Source organism: Stomoxys calcitrans, chromosome 4 (assembly GCF_963082655.1).
Source record: "Stomoxys calcitrans chromosome 4, idStoCalc2.1, whole genome shotgun sequence".
Classification (NCBI taxonomy): domain Eukaryota; kingdom Metazoa; phylum Arthropoda; class Insecta; order Diptera; family Muscidae; genus Stomoxys; species Stomoxys calcitrans.
Genome location: NC_081555.1, coordinates 71,880,409 through 71,906,197, shown reverse-complemented (window position 1 = coordinate 71,906,197; position 25,789 = coordinate 71,880,409). Strand labels below are relative to the sequence as shown.

At 37.9% G+C, this 25,789-nt stretch overlaps 3 protein-coding genes across 11 annotated transcripts in view; 2 read left to right on the top strand and 1 right to left on the bottom strand.

Moving 5' to 3' along the window:
- LOC106083818 (putative uncharacterized protein DDB_G0289263) overlaps window positions 1-2,750 on the top strand; it is a 255,441-nt gene extending 252,691 nt beyond the window's left edge. For 7 of the 9 annotated variants that reach the window (XM_059368263.1, XM_059368261.1, XM_059368262.1 and 4 more), the window contains 4 exons: window positions 734-995; window positions 1,063-1,311; window positions 1,372-1,580; window positions 1,862-2,750. In XM_059368263.1, the coding sequence (XP_059224246.1) occupies window positions 734-995; window positions 1,063-1,311; window positions 1,372-1,580; window positions 1,862-2,213 (1,072 nt within the window). In that variant the 3' untranslated portion in view covers window positions 2,214-2,750. The remainder of the gene's footprint in view (window positions 1-733; window positions 996-1,062; window positions 1,312-1,371; window positions 1,581-1,861) is intronic. The other 2 variants (XM_059368265.1, XM_059368259.1) reach the window with 1 other exon arrangement.
- LOC106092154 (uncharacterized) overlaps window positions 1-25,789 on the top strand; it is a 432,693-nt gene that overhangs the window by 345,662 nt on the left and 61,242 nt on the right. The gene's annotated exons all lie outside the window — the stretch shown is intronic.
- LOC106092149 (uncharacterized) lies at window positions 15,179-15,931 on the bottom strand. Its single transcript, XM_013258921.2, has 2 exons — window positions 15,860-15,931; window positions 15,179-15,802 (listed from the first exon to the last, which is right to left on the bottom strand). The coding sequence occupies exons 1-2, from the start codon at window positions 15,911-15,913 to the stop codon at window positions 15,221-15,223; spliced, it is 636 nt and encodes a 211-aa protein (XP_013114375.2). The 5' UTR covers window positions 15,914-15,931; the 3' UTR covers window positions 15,179-15,220.

Sequence of the window (25,789 nt, the reverse complement as noted above, 5' to 3'; positions counted from 1 at the left end):
GATATAGATGCCATATAAACCAATCTTGGAACTTGATTTCTTGAGCTTCTAGAGGGCGCAATTCTTATCTAATTTGGCTGAAATTTTGCACGTGTTGTTTTGGTATTACTTCCAACAATTGTGCTAACTGTGGTTCAAATCGGTTCATTACCTGATATAGCTGCCATATATCTTCGAATAACTGTGCCAAATATTGTCTAAATCTTTTGATAACCCATCAACCGATCTCCCAATTTGACTCCCTAAGACTCTGGAGGATGCTTTTGTTTGCCTGATTTTGGAGGTGGTATCACCTGGTATCATCAATGACAAGTACGTTCAATATCGGTCAATAACATGATATAGATAATATATATTTGAAAAAGTCATTCGAAGAACTTGACAATGTTATTCATGGTGGAGGGTATATAAGATTCGGCCCGGCCGAACTAAGCACGCCTTTACTTGTTTTTCCTATAAAAGGAAATATTATTTTTCATGATTTATTTATTTTCTCCTCCGAGGCAAGCTTAATGATCGAAAATCTTTTTGCAATGGAAAGATAAAAACAGGGGATACCACACACCACACCACCCACAGTGTGACGCATTGCGATCATCCTTAGCATAATTTTGGTTTTTCTAAATAATTATTGTTCGTTTATTTCACATTGATTCCTATGCAAAATTGAACCCATATTACCCAAATTTCACACCATATTGAAATTTAAATTTTTTGTTCTGTCAATCTCTAGGTCTACGGACTCTGAAGACTACATGCACATCCAGGTGTCCAATCAACACCCTGTGACTTTTGATCCACCTAAACCACCACCACCGCCGCCATTGCCCATGACACCACTGACACAGCACAACACCATCAACAGTAGTGATCGAAACAATACAGTAAAGTCCATAAGTCTAAATACACAAAATCCACATCATCAGGATACAACCACGCGTAAGCAACACCAGCCATTGTCAGCGATATCTATTCAAGATTTGAATAGTGTACAGGTAACAACGCAAGCAATGGTGCAAATTTCCTTTCTCTTCCTTTCATTTGCTTCATTTCATTTTACAGCTACGCCGCACCGACACACAAAAAGTCCCCAAACCGTATCAAATGCCAGCCAGAAGTCTCAGCATGCAATGCCTCTCCTCCACCAACGATACCTATTTAAAGACCGACTTAATTGCCGAACTGAAGATATCCAAAGATATACCGGGCATTAAGAAAATGAAAGTGGAACAACAAATGGCCAATCGCTTCGATTCGGAACATTATTCGGAAATCACCAAACAATTCACTGCTAACAATTATGTCGATCAAGTGAGTTTAACAAGTGTGCCAAAGTACTGTTGATAGCGGACACTTCATAAATTGTCTAAGATTTACTTACAGATACCCGATAAAGATCCAGCCGGCAATGTTATACCCGACTGGAAGCGACAAATGATGGCCAAGAAGGCAGCGGAGAAGGCCAAAAAGGAATTTGAAGATCGTATGGCAAAGGAAGCCGAGAATCGACGTCTATCCCAGATACCACAATGGAAGAGAGATTTGCTGGCGCGTCGTGAGGAAACGGAAAATAAACTCAAGTGAGTAATGTGATGTTAGATGTGAGTTAATGTGAGTTAGATGTTCTGTGAAGCTTAGAGCCGCACTTCGCTAAACATTAACATATATGCCATAAAGAGAGAATCAGATGTAAGGTGCAATTCCTTATTTAATCTCCTAAAATGTAGATTTCATGTTGAATAGAAATCATAAAAGACATTTCTGCCTTCAAACATACTCAGCAAATATTAAACTGATACAATAATGACTTAACTTTCATCGAATAAAACTTTTATTCATACTTTTTTTGCTTACCACACAGGGCTGCTGTCTACACACCCAAGGTTGAGGAAAATAATCGTGTAGCCGATACTTGGCGCTTAAAGAATCGAGCCATGTCCATTGATAATATATCCATGGTCTCCTGTGCCACTGAAATCATCTCCAGTCATGTGAATAAAGAAAATGGCTTCGGGGCAAATGGTTCCCAGCAAAATGGCCACTCGGACAACAGATCAGTGAATGGAGATAGCCCACAACAAAACACTAATGAGTCGCAGCATCAACAGCAGCCAACTCAACAGCAACAGCAGCAGGATGATGAGGACAATGAGAACATTATACCGTGGCGTGCTCAATTAAGGAAAACTAACAGTAGACTGAGTTTAATTTAATCTAAGCGGGCAGCAAGCAAAGCTTCTCTTCTCGAGGGGAAGAGGCAATTTAAGCTAAGGCAAAAATATTTGGTTAACTAATTTCAATTTAAAAAAATTTATTAAATTTTGTACTCGTAAACTTTAAATATTTTTACAAATGCATTTTAATTTCTAATTATTAATTTTATAACTTTTTCAGTTTCATTTATTTTCTCCAGAAACAACGCATAATATATAACCATATGTAATTTATTCGTTAGTTAAATGTGCAAGTAAAAGAGAACATTTGAAATATTTTAACAACAGTTTTTTTTGTTTGTTTTTCAAATTACCAATTCGGGAGCAATCGTATATATTGTATAAATTATTTCTTGAGTTTTCACTTCTTTTTTTTTTCTTCCTATCTATAAGCCCTTTTTAGGTGGAATTGATTTTTTCGTGCAATATTTTTAATAAATATTCATAATAGTGGTGTAAATCATACTCGAAATGCTTAATGGCAATTCTTTTTTCATCAATAACTCAAAAAACTGTTAAACAGGGTGCTTTTTATGATTCGAGTTAAAATATTCAGAAATATTTAATACATCTTTTTATATAAATTTCTATTTATTTAGACTTCAGTTCAAGTTTCCCTATTTTACGCTATAGTAATTTTGTTATTTGTTATATTTTTAATTTATGTATGTATATCATGTATCAATAAATAAAATTATAAAAAAATATTAAATTTTTTTGGGGTTTAAAATTTGAGGTGAAAGTAAATATAATGCTAGAGCCATATACACTCAGTCAAGTACGCCTTAGATTTTGGAATATTGTAAACAAATTTTACAGAGAGTTGTCATGGGACAAAAATTCGGAAATGGATCCATCAAAACTAGAAGTAAGCCAAGGCAAACCGTTATGCATGGGTAAGCATGTACGCGGAAACAGAAAAATCTGGAAAAAATGAGTAATCTAAAGATGTTGTACAACGGCTTGATTTTTGCTTGATTCTGTTAAGTGTCAAGACCCAGGAACTTGGCGACGACCACAGGGATCTGGGTCTAAGTAGAGTCGATCTGGCTGGACAGTTAAACTGATGACGTGTATCGTGCGGACCCTGGTTACAATCCGACGTGCAAGATGTATGTCCCATCTTGCGCGTCGGCATCAATCCTTGTTCTTTAGGAGTTGAGGCGGTTGCATCTGCCGGAACGAAATTGAGTCACAACTACTCTGGTTTATCGGGGGATATATGCATTTAGTCATTCCAATAGCAATACATCGAAATATCCATTTCCGAATATTCCATTAATCACGCTACAGCCTTTAAAACTCGAGATATCTAAAGGGTGATTTTTTTGAGGTTAGGATTTTCATGCATTAGTATTTGACAGATCACGTGGGATTTCAGACATGGTGTCAAAGAGAAAGATGCTCAGTATGCTTTGACATTTCATCATGAATAGACTTACTAACGAGCAACGCTTGCAAATCATTGAATTTTATTACCAAAATCAGTGTTCGGTTCGAAATGTGTTCATTCACCGTAACGTTGCGTCCAACAGCATCTTTGAAAAAATACGGTCCAATAATTCCACCAGCGTACAAACCACACCAAACAGTGCATTTTTCGGGATGCATGGGCAGTTCTTGAACGGCTTCTGGTTGCTCTTCACTCCAAATGCGGCAATTTTGCTTATTTACGTAGCCATTCAACCAGAAATGAGCCTCATCGCTGAACAAAATTTGAACACATTTCGAACCGAACACTGATTTTGGTAATAAAATTCAATGATTTGCAAGCGTTGCTCGTTAGTAAGTCTATTCATGATGAAATGTCAAAGCATACTGAGCATCTTTCTCTTTGACACCATGTCTGAAATCCCACGTGATCTGTCAAATACTAATGCATGAAAATCCTAACCTCAAAAAAATCACCCTTTAGCTTGAAGTTTTGCACAGACACGTCTTTTGCTGCACTCAGGTTAAGTTCTTGATCGGATTGTATTTGGATATAGCAGCCATATAGACCGATCTGCCGATTAAGAGTCTGAAACCCATGAAAGCTGCATTTATTACCAGCTTTCGCCGAAATTTGAATCAGTGAGTGGTTGTATGCCTCAGACATCCGTCCTAAATATAGTTCAGATCGGACCATATATAGTTGCCATACAGACCGATCTGCCGATTAAGGGTCTTAAACCCATGAAAGCTGCATTTATTACCCGATTTCGCCGAAATTTTAATCAGTGAGTTATTTAAAATCTCCCGACATCCGACTCAAACATGGTTCAGATCGGACCATATATAACTGCCATATAGACCGATCTGTCGATTAAGGGTCTGAAACCCATAACACCTGCATTTCGTATCCGATTTCGATGAAAATTGAATCAGTGAGTTTTTTAAGCCTCCCGACAATCGGACAGCTACATATATCGGCCTTTATTTAGTGTAGGTCGGTTGGGATTGTAAATGGGCTATATCGGTCCACGTTTTGATATAGCTGCAATATAAACCAATCTTGGGTCTTGACTTCTTGAGCCAATAGAGGGCGCAATTTTAGTCCGTTTTTTTGGTATCACATCCAACAACTGTGCTATGTATGTTTCAAATCAGTTCATAACCAGATATAGCTGTCATATAAACCGATCTGGGATCTTGATTTCTTGAGCCTCTAGAAGGCGCAATTCTTATCCGATTTGGCTGAAATTTTGCATGACGTGTTTTGTTATGACTATCAACAACTGTGCTAAGAATAGTTCAAAACGGTCTATAGCCTGATATAGCTGCCATATAAACCGATCTGGGGTCATGACTTCTTGAGCCACTAGAGGTCGCAATTATTATCCGATTTGGCTGAAATTTTGCATGAGGTGTTTCGTTATGACTTTCAACAACTGTGCTAATAATAGTTTAAATCGGTCCATAACCTGATATAGCTGCCATATAAATCCGTCTTGGGTCTTGACTTCTTGAGCCACTAGATGGCGCAATTATTTTCCGATTTAGCTGAAATTTTGCATGAAGTGTTTTGTTATAACTTTAAACAACTGTGCTAAGAATAGTTCAAGTCGGTATATAACCTGATATAGCTGCCATATACACCAATATTGGATCTTGATTTCTGGAGCCTCTTAAGGGCGGAAGTATTACCCGATTTGGCTGAAATTTTGTACAAGGGCTTTTCTCATAACTATTAACATACGTGTAGAATATGGCATGAATCGGTTTATAGCATATGCTCCCCTATAAACCGATCTCCCTATTTTACTTCTTCAGCCCTAAAGTGCGCAATTCTTACTAGATTTGGCTGAAATTTTACACAATGACTTCTACTATGGTCTCCAATAATCAGTTCAATTATGGTCCGAAATGAACCATTACTTGATATTGTTCCAATAACATAGCAATTATTTTCTTTTATCCTTTGTTTGCCTAAAAAGGGTACCGTGGCAAGAACTCGACAAATGCGATCCATGGTGGAGGGTATATTAGATTCGGCCCGGCCGAACTTAGCACGCTTTTACTTGTTTTTTTTCTTTTTTTTAACGTATTTTTTCCATTTTTCTTCTTTTAATCCCAATAAGCAAAATACGAAATATCAATGCCTCCACGACATCCAAAATTGGAAAAAATTAATTTTTTGGGATCCATGGGAGGATTTTACGTCATTGAATTGATTTCAGCACAAAGTAACACCTAGAATAAGTAGTATGGCAGTTAATAGTGTGCCGACTCAGATTTATTTCCTAGGTCGATCTAGCGATGTCCGTCTGGCCGCGAATCCGCCTGTCTGTCTGTCAGTGTTTTGTAATCAAGGTACAGGTCGCACTTGTTATCCAATCATCAAGAAATTTTGTACATTTCATCTTTTTAGCTTAGGGTGAAAATCGGTTCAGATTAAGAAGTAGGTCCTATTTACATATATCGTAGCTGCCCCAATTTCAAGCGATTTGCACAAAACTTGGTATGGAATGAATTTAAACTTCATCCAAATCGGTGGATGAAGTTTGGTTCAAAAAAATAGGAGTGCGCCCAACTATTGATTTTTATATTAAAAAGCCTTGTTTTATTCAGATGTTTGTACCTAAGATTAACTATTAATCAATTTCCTAAGTTTTATAATAATAAATGATGTAATTAAAAAGCTACAACAATTTGATATGAAGTTTACCCCTGTTCCTTAGTGGAATGTTCATGAAAAATTTGCATTTGATATATAACTCAAAAATTTTAAAGCAAATGGTGCAAATATTTAAAATTAATTGATAACAACTTTAAGTATTTCTAGAATAATAACCTATTTTTTGATTATTTCTGCGCATCTACGATGCATAAAGTCCCAAATATATCCTGTCATCGCTTTACAGGGAGTTTTTGTTATCTCCCTAAACAGATTTTGTGTCAGGCATTATAATTGCGTTCCATAGCTCCACATTCGTGTCTCCATAACTAAATATCCAATGTCTTCCCAGTTTTGTTCTAGGGGATTGAGGTCAGGAGACTGAACAGGTCACGACTTAACTTGAACCCCATTGACCTTTAACCACTCCCTTGCCAATTTACTAGTATGTTTCCAGTGTTCGATACAAATTTCAAAAGGATATCCCATTCAGCATAAGTTAACATTATTTGTTCCAAAATTCCAACATAGACGTGCGTATTTATGACCTACACCATGGTACACAATGTGGCAATACTTCTTCTCCCACCATGTTTGACTATCTTTATTGAATAATGTGCTTTATATTATGTGCTGGGAAGAATTCCGACATACGTTCTAGACTCAGTTCCACCAAATAATTCAATTTTACATTCACCGGTAAACAATATGTTCCTCCATTTTTCGATTAGCCAAAGGACATTAGCCTTTAGCAATCTAAACTGATTTTTTCTTGGTCAGCATTGGTATCATTCTTGAACGATTTGCTTATAAGTTACTTTCAAATAATGGTTTGCGAATATTGGGAACTAATACAAACAGAATCTTTTTTGAAGACGCAGTAGGGTTTGCTTTGCTTTATCACACAAACAAACGTTTGAGCCCGAGTGTTTTAGACTTGTTTTATGTGATGCGACATTTGCAATAACGCATCAACGCATCCTACTATTTTCTTATTTTCTTTATATATTTTTCATAGTTTTTTGGTTATTTTTCGTTGTTTTGGGTTATTCTCGCCCTTCCTTGGAACTGTGTTGTCTTCTTCCTACTATTACAGACATTATTGTAAACAAGTAAAAGCGTGCAACTCATTGTGCTTCGAAATCGAAAAATTCTCAAAATCATTCTGTAACTGTGAAATGGATAAAAATAGTATAACATTTTTTATGGACAATTTAAGTCACTAATAACTCCAGAGAGAGGGACTCATCGGTAGTGACATTTGTGATAAAATAAAAGGTTAACTTTGAAATGCTTGCGACAACTTTGCATTGCTTACCCATAGATATTTTTGTGAAGATTATGGTGATTTCGATTATGAAAAAAATTTGTACACTAATGTTACACTTATACGTGCTAACATTTTGCAAATGTCGCCCAACCACTCTATTAGACACTCTGCATTTTCAATCGAAGATGTTCATAAGTCCATATGTTGTCATTTCGCCTAAATAATACGGTAAATCGCATCCTCGTCTTCCGATGAAGAAATTTCCAGCAATGCATCTAATATGCCGTTAGCTAAATAAAACGCGTTCACTTTCAAGTTTTTTGCCTATTGGGGCGAAGATCATTAAATTTTAAAATTTTTGTTTGTTTCTCTTTCGATACGAGCTCAGAAAGCCAGAGATAGCAACACTCACCAACCACTATAGGACGCGCTTCGTCCTTGGTTAGAAAACTTTTCAACGATATTAGGTGTGATGGCTTCAAGGTCCGTGCGCGCGCATTTGAATCGTATTAATTGCGAAAACGCCTCTATGATACAATTACCACATTAACCACGCTCGACAACCCTGTCTATTAGCTGTACTTTTCCCCACTTCACTTCTCTTTCTCATTTTTATACCCTCCACCATAAGATGGGGGGTATACTAATTTCGTCATTCTGTTTGTAACTACTCGAAATATTCGTCTGAGACCCCATAAAGTATATATATTCTTGATCGTCGTGACATTTTATGTCGATCTAGCCATGTCCGTCCGTCTGTCCGTCCGTCCGTCCGTCTGTCTGTCGAAAGCACGCTAACTTCCGAAGGAGTTAAGCTAGCCACTTGAAATTTTGCACAAATACTTCTTATTAGTGTAGGTCGGTTGGTATTGTAAATGGGCCATATCGGTCCATGTTTTATTATAGCTGCCATATAAACCGATCTTGGGTCTTGACTTCTTGAGCCTCTAGAGTGCGCAATTCTTATCCGATTGGGATGAAATTTTGCACGACTTGTTTTGTTATGATATCCAACAACTGTGCCAAGTATGGTTTAAATCGGACCATAACTTGATATAGCTGCCATATAAACCGATCTTGGGTCTTGACTTCTTCAGCCTCTAGAGTGCGCAATTCTTATCCGATTGGAATGAAATTTTGCACGACGTGGTTTGTTATGATATCCAACAACTGTGCCAAGTATGGTTCAAATCGGTTCATAACCTGATATAGCTGCCATATAAACCGATCTGGGGTCTTGACTTCTTGAGCCTCTAGAGTGCGCAATTCTTATCCGATTGGAATGAAATTTTGCACGACGTGTTTTGTTATGATATCCAACAACTGTGCCAAGTATGGTTCAAATCGGTCCTTAACCTTATTTAGCTGTCATATAAACCGATCTTGGGTCTTGACTTCTTGAGCCTCTAGAGGGCGCAATTCTTATCCAATTTGAATGAATTTTGGCACGTAGTATTTTGTTATCCAACAACTGTGCCAAATATGGTTCAAATCGGTTCATAACCTGATATAGCTGTTATATAAACAGATCTGGGGACTTGACTTCTTGAGCTTCTAGAGGTCGCAATTATTATCCTATTTGCCTGAAATTTTGTACGACGGATCCTATCATGACCATCAACATACGTGTTTATTATGGTCTGAATCGGTCTATAGGCCGATACAGTTCCCACAGCTCTTGAGCCCACAAAGGGCGCAATTCTTATTCGAATTGGCTGACATTTTACACAGGTCTCCAACATATAATTTAATTGTGGTCCAAACCGGCCCATATCTTGATATCGCTCTAATAGCAGAGCAAATCTTTTCTTATATCCTTTTTTTGCCTAAGAAGAGATGCCGGGAAAAGAACTCGACAAATGCGATCCATGGTGGAGGGTATATAAGATTCGGCCCGGCCGAACTTAGCACGCTTTTACTTGTTATATATTAGTTTTTAATATTTTGCAGCTTTTTTCCAAACATTCAACAAATTTTGTCTTCTAAAGGGCGATTTTTTAGCTATTGTCTTTATTTCAACACTGGTTTAAACAGCTCACGCACGTTGCGTGTTTTGTTTCACTTGCAAAAATCTTCAGTTTGGTCTATAATTTAACCAAGAATCGTCTTACAATCGAACAACACTTTCGATTGTGTTCAATTGTGTTTTTGTTTTCACCTGTGTTATTTTTGTTCAATTGTCTTCAGCAACAAATCTCATTTTTGGCTCAATGGGTTCGTAAATAAGCAGAAATGTCGATTTTGGAGTGAAGAACAGCCAGAAGCATTGCAAGAGCTACCAACGCATCCAGAAAAAGTCACAGTTTGGTACGGTTTATGGGCTGGTGGCATCATTGAACCGTACTTCTTCAAAAATGCAAATCTGCGATCTCCCGATTTGACCTCTTGAGCCCTTACAAACCGCAATTGTTGTCCGATTTGGCTGAAATTGAGCATGTAGTCTTTTGTCATGACTTCCAACAACTGTATTAAGTACGGTGCAAATCGGTCTATAACCTGATATAGCTCCCATAAAAACCGATCTCCCGATTTGACTTCATAGGTCCTTACAAGCCAAAATATTTGTCCGATTTCGCTGAAATTGGTCATGTGGTGTTTTGTTACGACTTCCAAAAACTGTGCCGAATCGGTCTATAACCTGATATAACTCCCATATAAACCGGTCTCCGGATCATCCTTGTTCGGTTCCTAGAAGATTTAATTTTTGGTGGTTTGACAGAAGTTAGCTATGTAGAAAAAAATAATGCCCTTTAACTGGATTTATTTTTTAATCAGAATACATGGTGGTGACTCGGCCCGGCCGAATTTAGAACGCTTTCACTTGTATATTCTATTCCAATGAGTGTTGATTATTAGGTTCTTCTTAAAAATACAAAAAATAAATTGATTTCCATGAATTGAGCAGAAATAACTTCTACTTTTAGAAACAAGTTCAGAATCTATTTGGTTTGACATATAAACGATTTTTTTTTCGAGTGAATCATTCATTTATAATTTTTTTTTTTCTTTGAAAGTAAAGGGAAATGAAATCTTAACATTCGTTTTTTGCAAAATCAACTGTTTTGTGTTATGCCCTCGAACTCAGTCGTTCATCGTCATTGGCGGTCAAGATAAGGTGATCCTCCATCTATTGGCAGCTATATTCAAATATGATTAAATCTGGACCAGATTAACCAGGAATGTGTACGGGTCTACCAAAAGTCACTGTTTCAAATTTCATCGAAATCGGATGAAAATGTTCATATTCATATGGTCTCATTACTTTATATTGGGATATCAGTCTATATGGCAAATATATCCAAATATGATCCGATCTGAACCACATTCAACAAAATCGGATAAAAATTGCTACTTTGATGGGCTCAATACTTTACATATGAACCCAAACACAAAGAGTAAGAGTTATCCAAAATTCATAACTACTTTCCAAGATAAGTTAAAAAATTATGACTATCGACGGAGGCAAAAGACAATACTGTTTGTTCTAAGAACAAGTAAAAAATGGTTAAGTTCGGCCGGGCCGAACTTTGGATACCCACCACCTCGGGTATGTATGTAAACCACCTTTCATCAAAATCCGGCGTAAATTGCATACCTTATGTCCCATAGCAGTTATATCGAAACATGTTCCGATTTGGACCAAATACTAATCGATACAAGTCATTGTTCAATTGTGTTCAACAAAATATTGTTCTTTTTAGATTCTATAACTAAAAGAAAACCAATCTGAACCATATGCGACACGGATGTCGAAAAGCCTAATACAACGAACTGTCCCAAATCTCGGCGAAATCGAACAATAAATACGCCTTTTATGGCCCCAAAACCTTAAATTGAGAGATCGGTCTATATGGCAGCTATATTCAAATCTGGGCCAAATTGACGAAGGACGTCGAAGAGCCTAACGCAACTCACTGTCTCAAATTTCGTCAAAATCGGACAATAAATGCGCCTATTATGGCCTATTGTATATCCAAATCTAGACCAATCTGGGCCAAATTGAAGAAGGATGTCGAAGGGCTTAACACAACTCACTGTCTCAAATTTCAGCAAAATCGGACAATAAATGTAGCCTTTATGGGCCTAAGACCCTAAATCAAAGGATCGGTCTATATGGCAGCTATGTCCAAATCTGGATTTATCTGGGCCAAACTAACAAAGGATGTCGTGGGGCCTAACACAACTCACTGTCCCAAATTTCAGCAAAATCGGACAATAAATGTGGCTTTTATGGGCCTAAGACCCTAAATCGGAGGATCGGTCTATATGACAGCTATATCCAAATCTGGACCGATCTGAGCCATATTGACAAAGGATGTCGAAGGGCTTAACACAACTCACTGTCTCAAATTTCAGCAAAATCGGAAAATAAATGTGGCTTTTATGGGCCTTAGACCCTAAATCGTAGGATCGGTCTATTGTATATGGCAGCTTTGTCCAAATCTGGACCTATCTGGGCCAAATTGACGAAGGATACCGAAGGGCCTAATTAAATTTGTTTACCTTTAGCGTCGCACATTATGAAGAAGTAGTGAGTTGGTAGCACATCTGACAAGCAAACAAGAGGTCCCATGTTCAAACCAAGTTTTAACATGGCAGGATACCACAAATGTAGCCAGCATTAGTAGATAGATAACAACTGCTGAAAATTTGTTTGATGTTCACGCCGGGGGGGCGATTTTATGTAATGCAAAAATTTACATAACCGCTATATAAACGATACAATTAACCCTCATAAAAAACTAAGAAATTTTAAGATTACAATCATCATTGAATAGAATTATTAAAAATAGAAAAATATATTTATATTAAAATAAGTAACAGCGTGCTAAGTTCGGCCGGGCCAAATCTTGGGAACCCACCACCATGGATTCTACTAAAACATGGGAGCTATATCTAGTTATAGACCGAATTGCACCGTACTTGGCGCAGTTGTTGAGAGTCATAACAGAACACTACATGCAAAATTTCAGCCAAATTGGATGAAAATTGAGGCTTCCAGGGGCTGAAAGAGTCAAATCGGGTGATTAGTTTAAATGGGAGCTGTAACATTTTATAGACCGATTTTGACCACACTTGGCTCCGTTATTGGAAGTCATAACAAAATACTATGTGCAAAATTTCTGCCAAATCGTATGAAAATTGGGGCTTCCAGGAGCTCAAGAAGTCAAATCGGGTGATCGGTTTATATGGGAGCAATATCAGGTTAAACACCGGTTTGAACCGTTGTTGGGAGCCATAACAGAACACTATGTGCAAAATCGGACAAAAATTGTGGCTTCCATGGGCTCAATAAATCAAATCTAGATATCGCTTTATGTGGAAGCTATATCCAAATCTGATCCGATATGGCCCATTTGTAATCCGCAACGACCTACACCAATTCATGCGGCTAGCTCTACGCGTTCGACCGCTATCGTGATTTCGGCAGACGGACGGACGGATGGACATGACCAGTTCGAATCAGAATTTCGAGACGATCAAGAATAAATATACTATATGGGGTCCTAAATATATATTTCGAGGTGTTGCAAACGTAACGACTAGATTAGTATACCCCCACCCTATGGTGGTGGGTATGAAATTAATAGTTAAAAGAAAACAAATAAAAGCGTGCCAAGTTCGGACTAACCGAATCTTATACACCCTCTACCATGGATCGCTTTTGTCAGGTTCTTTGCGCGGTATCTTTTTTTTAGGCAAACAAAGGATAATGGACACGAATTGCTATGCTTTTGCTACATCAGATTATGGACCCATTTGGACCACACTTGGTTTGGATGTTGGAGACCATAAAAGAAGTCAATGGGCAAAATGTAAGCCAAAACGGATAAGAGTTGAGCCCTATTGGTACTTAAGAAGTATACGGGAGATCGGTTTATATGGGAGCTATATCAAGTTATGAGGCCACCGTAGAGCAGAGATTAGCATGTCCGCCTATGATGCTGGGTTCGAATACTGGCATGAATATCAGAAAATTCTTCAGCGGTGCTTATCCCCTTCTAATGCTGGCGACAATTGTGAAGAACTATGACATTTGAAAAAATGGTATGGCAGCCATCGTAAATCTTCTCCCCAAAGAGGTCTCGCTCTGCAGCACGCCGTTTGGACTCGGCTATAAAAAAGAAGCCCTCCTATCATGGAGCTTAAAAACTTGAAATGGATAGCAGTCATTGACATTTGAGAAGTTTGCCTTTGTTCCTTAATGGAATATTCATGGGCAAATTCTAAGCACAGTTGTTGGAAGTCATAACAAAACCCCGCGCACAAAATTTCAGTCAAATCGGATAAGAATTGCGTCGTTTTGAGGCTCAAGATTAAAGATCGGTTTCTATGGCAGCTATATCAAAAAATGGACTGATATGGCAAATTTACAATCCCAACCGACCTACACTAATAGGAAAGTACGAAAGTAAGTGCGCTTTCGCCAGACGGACGGACATGGCTAAATCGACTTAGAATATCAAGACGATCAAGAATATTTATATTTTGTTGGGCCTCAGATGAATATTTCGATGTTTTATAAACGGAATGACAAAATTAGTATATCCCCATTCTGTGGTGGAGGGTAAAAAAAAATAATAATACATAGAGATATTAAAAGATTTTATATGACATGATATAAATAAGTTCCGAAAATAATTGTAAGTTTACGTTTAATAGTAGATATATTGTTGATGCTCTGTGTGTCCAGTGGTAGAGTATTCCAGTGGTGTATGTTGCAGATAAAAACCATTAACCAACGACTGCCAATCCGAAACAAGGCTCTTCCATTTAAAGGGTATAATTTTGCTCCCTCTCTTAGACCTTGCAAATGTAATTCTTTGGTAAAGATAATATGTTTTGCGTGTAGTAATAATCCTGTGGATAAATTGCAAGGCCCTCATGTTGACCAAAGAATTTAGACTGATTCCATAAAAGGAATTAAAGAGATGGGATATACACAGCATATATCCCATCTCTTTAATTCCTTTTATGGAATCAGTCTAAATTCTTTGGTCAACATGAGGGCCTTGCACTTTATACTACTTAAGCCGAAGACGTGCCGTACAATATTATCAAACGCCACATTTTATATCTGTCTACTCTGCGAGGCAGAATGAGCAAAAATTTAACCATACCATGTAAACAATAAATCCCGGTACCAAATAAGGTTGGCCAATAAACAACGAATATAAAACGGCGTAAAAAAATAAGTTAGCAACAATGTCCTGATCTTCGCAAAAGCCTGCCCAGCGACAGCGTTGACGTCGTTTATACAGATCAGTTATCAACTAAAAGTTATTCCCAACTTCTTATCACTATATTAATCCTTTCATTATTCACAAATATACCGATGTTATCGAAAGGCTGCGGCTTATGCTTGTGTATTGTTATCAAACATTTCGATTTGTTGGGACTGAGGAATAGTCAGTCAATTAAACATAACGGAACTTACTTACAATGATTTGTAACATGGTGTCGCCAAACCAATCATATTTTTAAAACTTTTATTAGGTGTGCCTACCACTACCGAGTGGCGCACAACCTTAGCAAAATTTTACATTTAAATTCATTTTGCATGGGAGACTACCGGATAGATAATTTTTTTTAGTGTTATATAAATGATCAGATGATAATAAATGGATTTCAACCCGGTCTTTAATTCTTGGTCAATTTCGAGCAAGTTTTTACATTCGATGGAAACTGATTGAAAGCACTACTTAGAGTATCCAGGGCATTATTCACACAGGTACCAGCATCTCCAGGCACCGAAGGTATTTGCCTAATCAAGCGAATGGCTTTCTTTACTTGACCCTTCAATTGCAATGTTTTGGACAACAGCTTCCAGAAGCACTTCCATGGGGTTGTAGTCTTTTGAGGAGAGACTGCTGATGTATCCTGATCCGCAGAATTGCCACAGATATTTTCATTCAAATGAATGATGTCATTAGAGGTCGATATAATGTCATTGCAGGTATCAATCAGTTGTTGAAGTTTCTTGGACACCTCACCGCCACAGGCTTGAACGTCAGCGACGAAGTTTTGAGCAGCAGCTTTAATGGCATAAACCTCTTTGATGGTGCAGTTGACACCCTTCAATGTGGTTAAGGCCTTGTGGATGACAAAGTAAATTCCGAACCATGAAACCTGAGTATCAATATCGACAACATCTTCGGCCACATTTTTGGCAATATATTCAAAATCGACCTCTTCGATGGGAGCGGTTATTTCAACATTGGCCTAAAGAAAAATTTTGAGAAACTCCTAAAACATAGCCAAGAACAAGACTGGACTTACTCTCACAGATACCAGGCACAGTACAGCCAATAAGGCAAAAAGTGTGAATTTCATGACGAGCTCTGTTTTTAGTGTCCGAAAAGTCTGCAAATACTAATCACCTCCAATGGTATAGTATCTTGTATTTATAGCTAAATTTCGAAATATAACAGTTAGAATGAAAAATATGCCTTCGTACAGATAAGATTGACTTAAAATAATTACCGGCCATGTCATGTCGAAGTGACCATTCAGATTGTTTTGACGGCATGTCAATTAAGTTATTAAATTTAAGACACTTTGGCTAATCGGTTAGCAATTCATTCAACCCACATTTGGTATTCTCTAGTCATTGCATTAAATGTTTGTCTGTCCCCGGCATGACGCACTTTCTTTAAGTTCACTTGAATTTGATTGTGTTTCCAATTTGAGTAAATAAGGCGTTGTCAAGTTAGTGTTCTCTAATCATATGAAATGCAAGTGTTTATGCGAAAATAGATGCCTATTACAAAGGGCTTCAATTTATATTTAAAACTTGCTGAACCGGGCCCGCTCCACTACGTCTTCTTTTACTTTATATGGAACACAATTTTCCTTTGATTATTTATTTTCGATAATTAAGGAGCTTTTAGTGAAATAACATACTACGAAAACAGTATATATCTTAATTGGTCTACGAATTTAAGTATGGATGTAATGTGTACTCCATTCTTAAAATACTTTCTTTCAGCCAGATATTCTCATGATGTCTGATTTAGGGGTGTTTTCGGGGGTGAGGTGGTCCTCCAGACACTTGGCCCTGGAAAATATCAGCATAGTGCTCTTCTCTCAAATACCAATTATTTAAACCCTATATTGCCATTGGTTTAAGGGGCGTTTACAGGATGAGGCGTCCCCCAAACACATGGCCCCAAAATTTGTTATCAAATTAATTTTCTACTCCCACATATTGGCATGGTCGAACAATTTTTACCCTTTGAGGGGTGTTTTGGGGAAGGGGTGATGCCCTAAATACATGGTCCTACATTTGGATATCAAATTCGTATTCTACTTCCAAATACCTTTATTTGAGCCACCATATTGCTGTGGTCAGTAAAAAACTGCTGTTTGTGGGGTATTTTGGTAGGCCCCCAGAAAATTGGTCCCGAAAGTAGGTATCAATACTTGCTCTATCCCCCAATACCTTTCATTTAAGCCCCACATTCACATGGTCAGTAAATATGCCCGATTTAGGGTTTTTTAGGGTGTGGTGATCCCCCAAACACTAAGCCCTTAAAACATATCAGCAACGTGCTCTATTCTCATATATTTGAACCCCATATTGCCATTGGCCTCAAAATTGAATATCAAAATCGTTACTGAAAATGCCAGCAAATATGTCCGGATTGGGGTATGGGCCCTAATAACTATAAATATCGAGCTCCACTGTCTTGAAGGCCCAAATTGTCTTGGTGAACAAATATGTCCTACTTGAGGGTTGTTATGGTGGTGGGACGTCCCCTAGACAGTTGCTCCCGAATGTTTATATCAGATTCATGGTCTACTCCCAAATACCTTTCATTTGAGCTCCATTTTTCCATAGTCGGCAAACATGACCGGTTTGGGGAATGAGGAGGCACTCAGTGACTTGGCTTTGAAAATATATATCAGATTCATGTTCTACTCTTAAATACCGTTTTTTTTTTAGCCTCATATTGCAATGGCCAGCAAATACTTCCTATGTGTGTGGTGTTATGGGGATGGGCCCCATACTCACTTTTTCCGAATATTGATATCAGATTCGTGCTTTACTTCCAAAGACCTTTCATTTGAGCCCCATATTCCTATGGTCGTAAATTTGTCCTCTTTGGAGATGTTCTCGGGGATGGGCGGCCCTCCAAACACTTGGTCCTACATCTGTTTATCAGAATCGTATTCTACCCTCAAATACCTTTTATTTAAGCTCCATATTGCCATGCTCAGTAAATAAGTCCTATTTTGGTGGCGTTTTGGGAAAGGGGTGGACCCCCAGAAACTTGGTCCCACATTTGGATATCTGATTCGTATTTTACCCGCAAATACCTTTCATTTGAGTCGCATGTTGCCATGGTCGGTAAATATGTCCGATATAGGGGTGTTTTGAGGGTTGGGATGGTCTCCCAAACACTTGGTCCGACAATTGAATATCAGATACGTTTTCTTATCTTAAATACCTTTCATTTGATTATTGTCGTGATTGGTGTATATTGTCGTGGTTGATTATATTGTCGTGATTGGTGTATATATATATTTGGAAGGTTTTGGGGGTGGGGCGCCCTCCCTAGGTATATCAAAAAAATGTAGTACCCTATTTTCACCACGGGATCATTATGCATCTGTGTTATGGACTGATTTGAACCATACTTTGCACACTTGTTAGATATCATAACAAAATACTTCGTGCAAAATTTCATTCAAATCGAATAAGAATTGCGTCCTATAGTGGCTCAAGAAGTCAAGATCCAAGATCAGTTTATATGGCAGCTATATCAGGTTATTGACCGATTTGAACCATACTTAGCACAGTTGCTGGAAGTGATATCAAAACACCACGTGGAAAATTTAAGTCAAATCGTACGAGAATTGCGCCCTCTAGAGTCTCAAGAAGTCAAGACCCAAGATCGGTTTATATGGCAGCAATATCAAAACATGGACCGATATGGCCCATTTACAATCCCATCCGACCTACACTAATAAGAAATATTTGTGCAAAATTTCAAGCGGCTAGTTTTCCTCTTTCGAAAGTTAGCGTGCTTTCGACAGACAGATCGACGGACGGACATGGCTAGGTCGACTTAAAATGTCATGACGATCAAGAACACATACACTTTATGGGGCCTTGAACGAATAGTTCGAGGAGTTACAAACAGAATGACGAAATGGCATACCCCAACCTATGGTGGAGGGTACTAAAATACTTTTAAAAACTATTTCCAAACGATTTTATTGCCTACAATCTTAAGACTAACTTATGGCTCCATTTCTTTACTCTATCTTGCTATTCGTTTGGTATAAAAAGGCGATGAATCGACAAATCCAACGGAAACATCGTTGACGTTGGCTCCTTGGGCTATTTCTGCAAAGAGAGCGTGGGCTGCTTTAGCTCTGTGCACATTGGATTGCAGAAACTTCACTTTATTCTGTTCCGAGTGAGTTTGTAGAATCGTGATCCAAGCATGTGATCTATTGGATTGCTTTCTCTCTGTGAGCAGACGCAATTAGATTCCACTGGGTTGGGGCGCTTCGTTTTTTTCTGAGGAGTCGAGAGTGTTAGGGTTACCCAGGGTCCTGGTATATTCTCCTGGACTTGCATGCTTCTTTCTCTTGTTGAGCTGTTTTGCAGCTTCTACGGTAGCCGGCTATCAAGCCTTCATTTTTCGAAGGGCGGTGTGGCACCTTTTCAGGGCTTCTTCCTTTGACGTTCTGATCTTTGTAATACACTCCTGTTTCGGGGCGCTTTGCGTCTGGAAGATTTTCCCAGAACGGAGATCATCGGCGACGATGTTGCCACAAGGTGTGAGCATTTCAGTCTCCTCTGTTTCTATCGTACCGATCTGAGAAGAGCGCTTGGTTTTCACTGGTGGGCGAAGAGTTTTAGAGCTGCTCCTGAAGATTGATTGTATCCAAAATCCATTAACTGTGGCCAAAAAAGCAATTAGGGGGATCCCCGCGAGGGTTGACGCAAGAATTTATAAGTGCTTGCGCCCAGAGCCAAGTCGGGCATTAATCTGGATATCATATCAACAGAACCTACAATAGCAACATAATGGACCTCCAACATTTTTATGCCCACCACCGAAGGATGGGGTATATTCATTTTGTCATTCCGTTTGCAACACATCAAAATATCCATTTCCGACCCTATAAAGTATATATATTCTTGATCTGCGCAAAAATCTAAGACGATTTAGCCATGTCCGTCCGTCTGTCTGTTGAAATCACGCTACAGTCTTTAAAAATAGAGATATCGAGCTGAAACTTTGTTCTTAAGCTGGTTAAGTTCGAAGATGGGCTATATCGGACTATATCTTGATATAACCTTCATATAGATCGATCCGCCCATTTAGAGTCTTAGGCCTTTAAAAGCCACATTTATCATCCGATTTTGCTGAAATTTGGGACAGTTGGTAGTGTTAGGCCCTTCGACATTCTTCTTCAATTTGGCCCAGATCGGTTCAGATTTGGATATAGCTGTCATATAGACCGATCCGCCGATTTATGGTCTTAGGCCCATAAAAACCACATTTATTATCCGATTTTGCTGAAATGTGGGAAAATGAGGCCACTCAACATCGTTTTTCAATTTGGTCTAGATCGGTTCAGATTTGGATATAGCTGTCATATAGACCGATCTCAAGATTTAGGGCTTTTTATTATCTGATTTATTATCTGATGTCGCCGAAATTTGCGACAAGGAATTAAATTAAGCCCCTCGACATACTTCTGTAATATGGCACAGATCGGTCCATATTTGGATATAGCTGCCATATAGACCGATCTCTCGATTTAAGGTTTTGAGCCAATAAAAGGCTCATTTATTGTCCGATGTCGCCGATTTGGGACAGTGAGTTATGTTAGGACCTTCGACATCCTTCTTCAATTTGGCCTAGATCGGTCTAGATTTGAATATAGCTGCCATATAGACCAATCTATCAATTTAAGGTTTCGGAGCCATATAAGGCACATTTATTGTCCGAGTTGCCCGAAGTTTGGGACAGTGAGTTGTGTTAAGCTCTTCGATATTTTTCTTCAATTTGGCTCAGATCGGTTCCGTTTTGGATATAGCTGTCATATAGATCGATATCTCGATTTAAAGTCTTGGCCCCATAAAAGGCGCATTTATAATCCTATTTCACTGAAATTTGACACAGTGACTTATGTTAAGCTTTTTGACATCAGTGTCGTATATGGTTCAAATCAGTTTATTTTTTAAGATATAGCTATTGAAAAGATCAATATTTTGTTATACACAATTGAAAAATTACTTGTATCTTTTAGTATTTGGTCCAAATCGGAAAATATTTTGACATAGCTGCCATGGGGAATAAAGTGAGCATATTTCACCGGATTTTGACGAAAGGTGGTTTACGTCTATATTCGAGGTGGTGGCTATTCAAAGTTCGCCCCGGCCGAATTTAACGCCTTTTACTTGTTATAAAGTAAAATCTCCATCGGTCCATAACCGTTTATAGCCCCCATATAAAACGATCTCGCGATTGTATTTCTTGTGCCCCTAGAGGGCGCATTTTTTATCAAATTTGGGTGAAATTTTACATAATTTATCCTAACACCTTCAACTCCCGTATAATCCGACCTCCTGGTTTTACTCCCTAAGCGTCTAGAGGTCGCAATTATTATTTGATTTGACCGAAATTTTGCACAATGATTACTCCTAAAACCTCCAACATCCATGCCATATATGGTCTGCATCCGTGTCTATTGCTCCTATATAAAAAAAACAACAGATCATCAGACTTTACATCTTAAGCATATACCGGAAGTAATTCCTAACCAAATTTTAAGCAAGTAAAAAAGCATGGCGGCTGGGCCACCTTTCGTTATAATCCGGTGAAAAATTCATTATTTATGCACCCATAGCAGCTATATCCAAATATGGTACGATTTTAGCAAAATCGGATAATAAATGTTGTTTTAATGGTCCTCAGACCTTAAATCGGCAGATCGGTTTATAAGGGGTTATATCAAGATATAGTCCGATATAGCCCATCATCGGGCTTAAACTGCCTATGGACAAAAAAAGGATTTGTGCAAAGTTTCAGCTTGATATCTCTATTTTTAAAGAATGTAGCGTGATTTCAACAGACATACAGATTAAGTGTGAGGCAGCCACTGCGGCTATGAGACATAAGGTGATGGGAGAATGGATAGAGAATAGGAGCAGCTAATACCATCACAAAATAATCGAGGCGACGATAGGAAACCTGGATGGATGAGAAGAGGTTTCCGATCGGATATCTGAGACAGCACTTGTGGTCGAATGCGAGGCACTGCTGCTAGCGGCACAGTCTTGGATTGACGGAACCACTGTATTACCATCTGGAAGATCATGCTACACAGATGGATCAAAGCTGGAGGACAGAGTGGCCCTGAGGGTTAACATTGAGAACCCAGGAACTGAGATCTGTTTTCGACTGCCTGACCATAAAACGGTCCTGCAGGCGGAGATCCGGGCTATATTGACCCCAGGCTTCGAAAAAAGAAGGCTATTATAAACAAATTAATTTATATACATATTGAAATGGTGAAAAGGATTATAAATACCACGTTCACTTTGTACAATGCTCTCCAATTTTTTGCTTTTGGAATTTACCCATTATATTTGTTCACATACTATTTTTTCCGCTTTTCACTATTTCAGCGTAACATTCACAATAATTTTTTTACCTTAGCAATTATAATTAAAAGATTATATTTTATGAAAAGATAAAGGAAACACACATTTTATTTTTCTTGATTTTTTTAATCGTCAACCCACGCCACTTTGTGCCTGTATATGATAGTAGCGGGACATTTATTTGACTTATTCTCACTTCTTTTCGCATAACATATGTGTGAAAGGGAACACAACATAATTTTGCTCAATGCACAATATATACTATTAAACAACAATTTAATTCGTACAATTAAAAACTTTTTTTATTTTTCTGCTTGCTCTGTTTTTTTTTTCTATCACTCTCTCTACATACTACTCTACTTAAACAATTCAATAAGTTTCTCAATTAAATTAAATTTAAAAAAAGTGTAGAAATCACTTAAAATTTTTTTTTAATGGCAAATACAACAGAAATATCGCCGAATTTTCTAAAACTAATTAAAAGAAAAATAGCCGGCCGGGGGATTCGAACCTGGGTTTGCGAAACTATCAGTGGCATGTGTATTATTGGTGTTGGGAATTCTTTCATTTTTTAAACCGACCCCTGTAAGCAGTAGTAGTAGTATTCTTTATTTCATTCATTTAATAATTTATAAATTGAATTTGGTTGCAATATATGTAAGTTAAGTTTTAAAGAAAAACAAGTAAAAGCGTGCTAAGTTCGGCCGGGCCGAATCTTATATACCCTCCACCATGGATCGCATTTGTCGAGTTCTTTTCCCGGCATCTCTTCTTAGGCAAAAAAAGGATATAAGAAAAGATTTGCTCTGCTATTAGAGCGATATCAAGATATGGTCCGGTTTGGACCACAATTAAATTATATGTTGGAGACCTGTGTAAAATGTCAGCCAATTCGAATAAGAATTGCGCCCTTTGTGGGCTCAAGAGCTGTGGGAGCTGTATCGGCCTATAGACCGATTCAGACCATAATAAACACGTATGTTGATGGTCATGATAGGATCCGTCGTACAAAATTTCAGGCAAATAGGATAATAATTGCGACCTCTAGAAGCTCAAGAAGTCAAGTCCCCAGATCTGTTTATATAACAGCTATATCAGGTTATGAACCGATTTGAACCATATTTGGCACAGTTGTTGGATAACAAAATACTACGTGCCAAAATTCATTCAAATTGGATAAGAATTGCGCCCTCTAGAGGCTCAAGAAGTCAAGACCCAAGATCGGTTTATATGACAGCTAAATAAGGTTAAGGACCGATTTGAACCATACTTGGCACAGTTGTTGGATATCATAACAAAACACGTCGTGCAAAATTTCATTCCAATCGGATAAGAATTGCGCACTCTAGAGGCTGAAGAAGTCAAGACCCAAGATCGGTTTATATGGCAGCTATATCAAGTTATGGTCCGATTTAAACCGTACTTGGCACAGTTGTTGGATATCATAACAAAACAAGTCGTGCAAAATTTCATCCCAATCGGATAAGAATTGCGCACTCTAGAGGCTCAAGAAGTCAAGACCCAAGATCGGTTTATATGGCAGCTATATCAAAACATGGACCGATATGGCCCATTTACAATACCAACCGACCTACACTAATAAGAAGTATTTGTGCAAAATTTCAAGTGGCTAGCTTAACTCCTTCGGAAGTTAGCGTGCTTTCGACAGACAGACGGACGGACGGACGGACGGACGGACGGACGGACAGACGGACGGACATGGCTAGATCGACATAAAATGTCACGACGATCAAGAATATATATACTTTATGGGGTCTCAGACGAATATTTCGAGTAGTTACAAACAGAATGACGAAATTAGTATACCCCCCATCTTATGGTGGAGGGTATAAAAATAAGGATAGCATATAGATATTTCTTATGACATTGGCCTACGGCCGTTAGTCTTCTGTTCAAATGCTATAAATCTGTGATAGATTTTCATAGTTTAGAGGTTGAACTCGTGTAACAATTCTCTGTATTGAATACAGATTTTTATAAAGTTAGCTAAGGATTTCCAATCTATTTTGAGACCATTTAAAATGCAAATTAGATCATTCTCATCAAGCGAAACCTTTTGGAAGTATTGAATTCGGAATTCCCTTAAAGCCATCAATTCATTTTCGTTTGTATTACACATTGAACATCAAGGATTTGAGTTCTAAAAGAAACGGGTTTCATTCAGTTTTATCATGTTGCTTCTGGCCTTAAATATCCACGTTATTTCGTCTTGGGTGTAACAGTTGTTCAGGTATAATTGACCTACAGATGCATCAAGTTTACCATAGAACCTTCTCGTTTCATTTGCTTTCGCCCTATAGCCATCAATGTATTTTTATCGCAGGTTTTTTAGTAAACGCTCACTATTTCGAATCCAAGTATGACTTGAGTTGTAGTCAAGACGCTCCATATTGTTTTCCAACATAAGTTCATTTATTTCCTTGGCCCAGAAGAGTTGGCGCCGATGAATAAGTTTTGCAAGTTTATGTGGAAGCCTTTCTTCGTTGTATTCAAACATGGCTCGATGCAAATATTTTAGGTGTGTACCAAGGGTATATACGTGCCCATTTTCTACACCGGTTTCGAGCATAAGAATATAAGTGGGTGTAAATGTTGGCAATTTAAGTATTTTCTTGAGGAAATATAAACAGAGTTTGTCCACTTCTTCCAAATTAGAGAACCCCCATACCTGGGACCCATATGTTTGAATTGCTCTACAAACTGCAAGAAAAAGTTTCCATTTCGCGGTGACTGATACATTCTGCTTACATAGAAAGTTTTTCCATGTTTAATTTATGCTATTTTTGGCCGCTTGATTTCGTTTTTGGATATGCTTGGTGAAACTAAGTTTTGGTGTCAAAATCATGCCTAAATAGCAATATTCAGGGGTGAAAAAAATTTGTTCGCCTTTATAAAACCATTTTTCATTTTTTGAAATTCTTCCTCCTTTTCTAAAAATCATTATTTGTGACTTGTTCAGGTTCACCTCTACATTCCATAGTTTACAGTAAGTTTCTAATTTATTTATCATCCGTTGTAATACCTTTACATCGTTTGCCAAAATAACAATATCATCCGCATAGAGTAACAGACGAATATTCAAGCCTTCTAAGTTTGTTCCACCGCCAATGAAGTCATTCAGGTCATTTAAGTAAAGTGCAAATAAAAATGGTGAAAGGAGACAGCCTTGTTTGACACCTGTATTAGTACAAAAATCATGCGAGAGAGGAGCAGGTGTCAAACAATTAAAAATTTTTTTAATGGCAAATACAACAGAAATATCGCCGAATTTTTTAAAACTAATTAAAAGAAAAATAGGCGGCTGGGGGATTTGAACCTGGGTTTGCGAAACTATCAGTGGCATGTGTATTATTGGTGTTGGGAATTGTTTCATTTTTTAAACCAACCCCTGTTAGCAGTACTTGTTACTAGTTCGGTAAATAGAATTTGAGAGCCAAATGCATAATTAACTACAATTCTAAAAATTTTGCGTAAAATGGAATTGCAGAGACAAAATTGGCTACTGAACTAGATGATGGTGCCAACTAGTTGCTGACTGGAGAACTGGGATCATCATT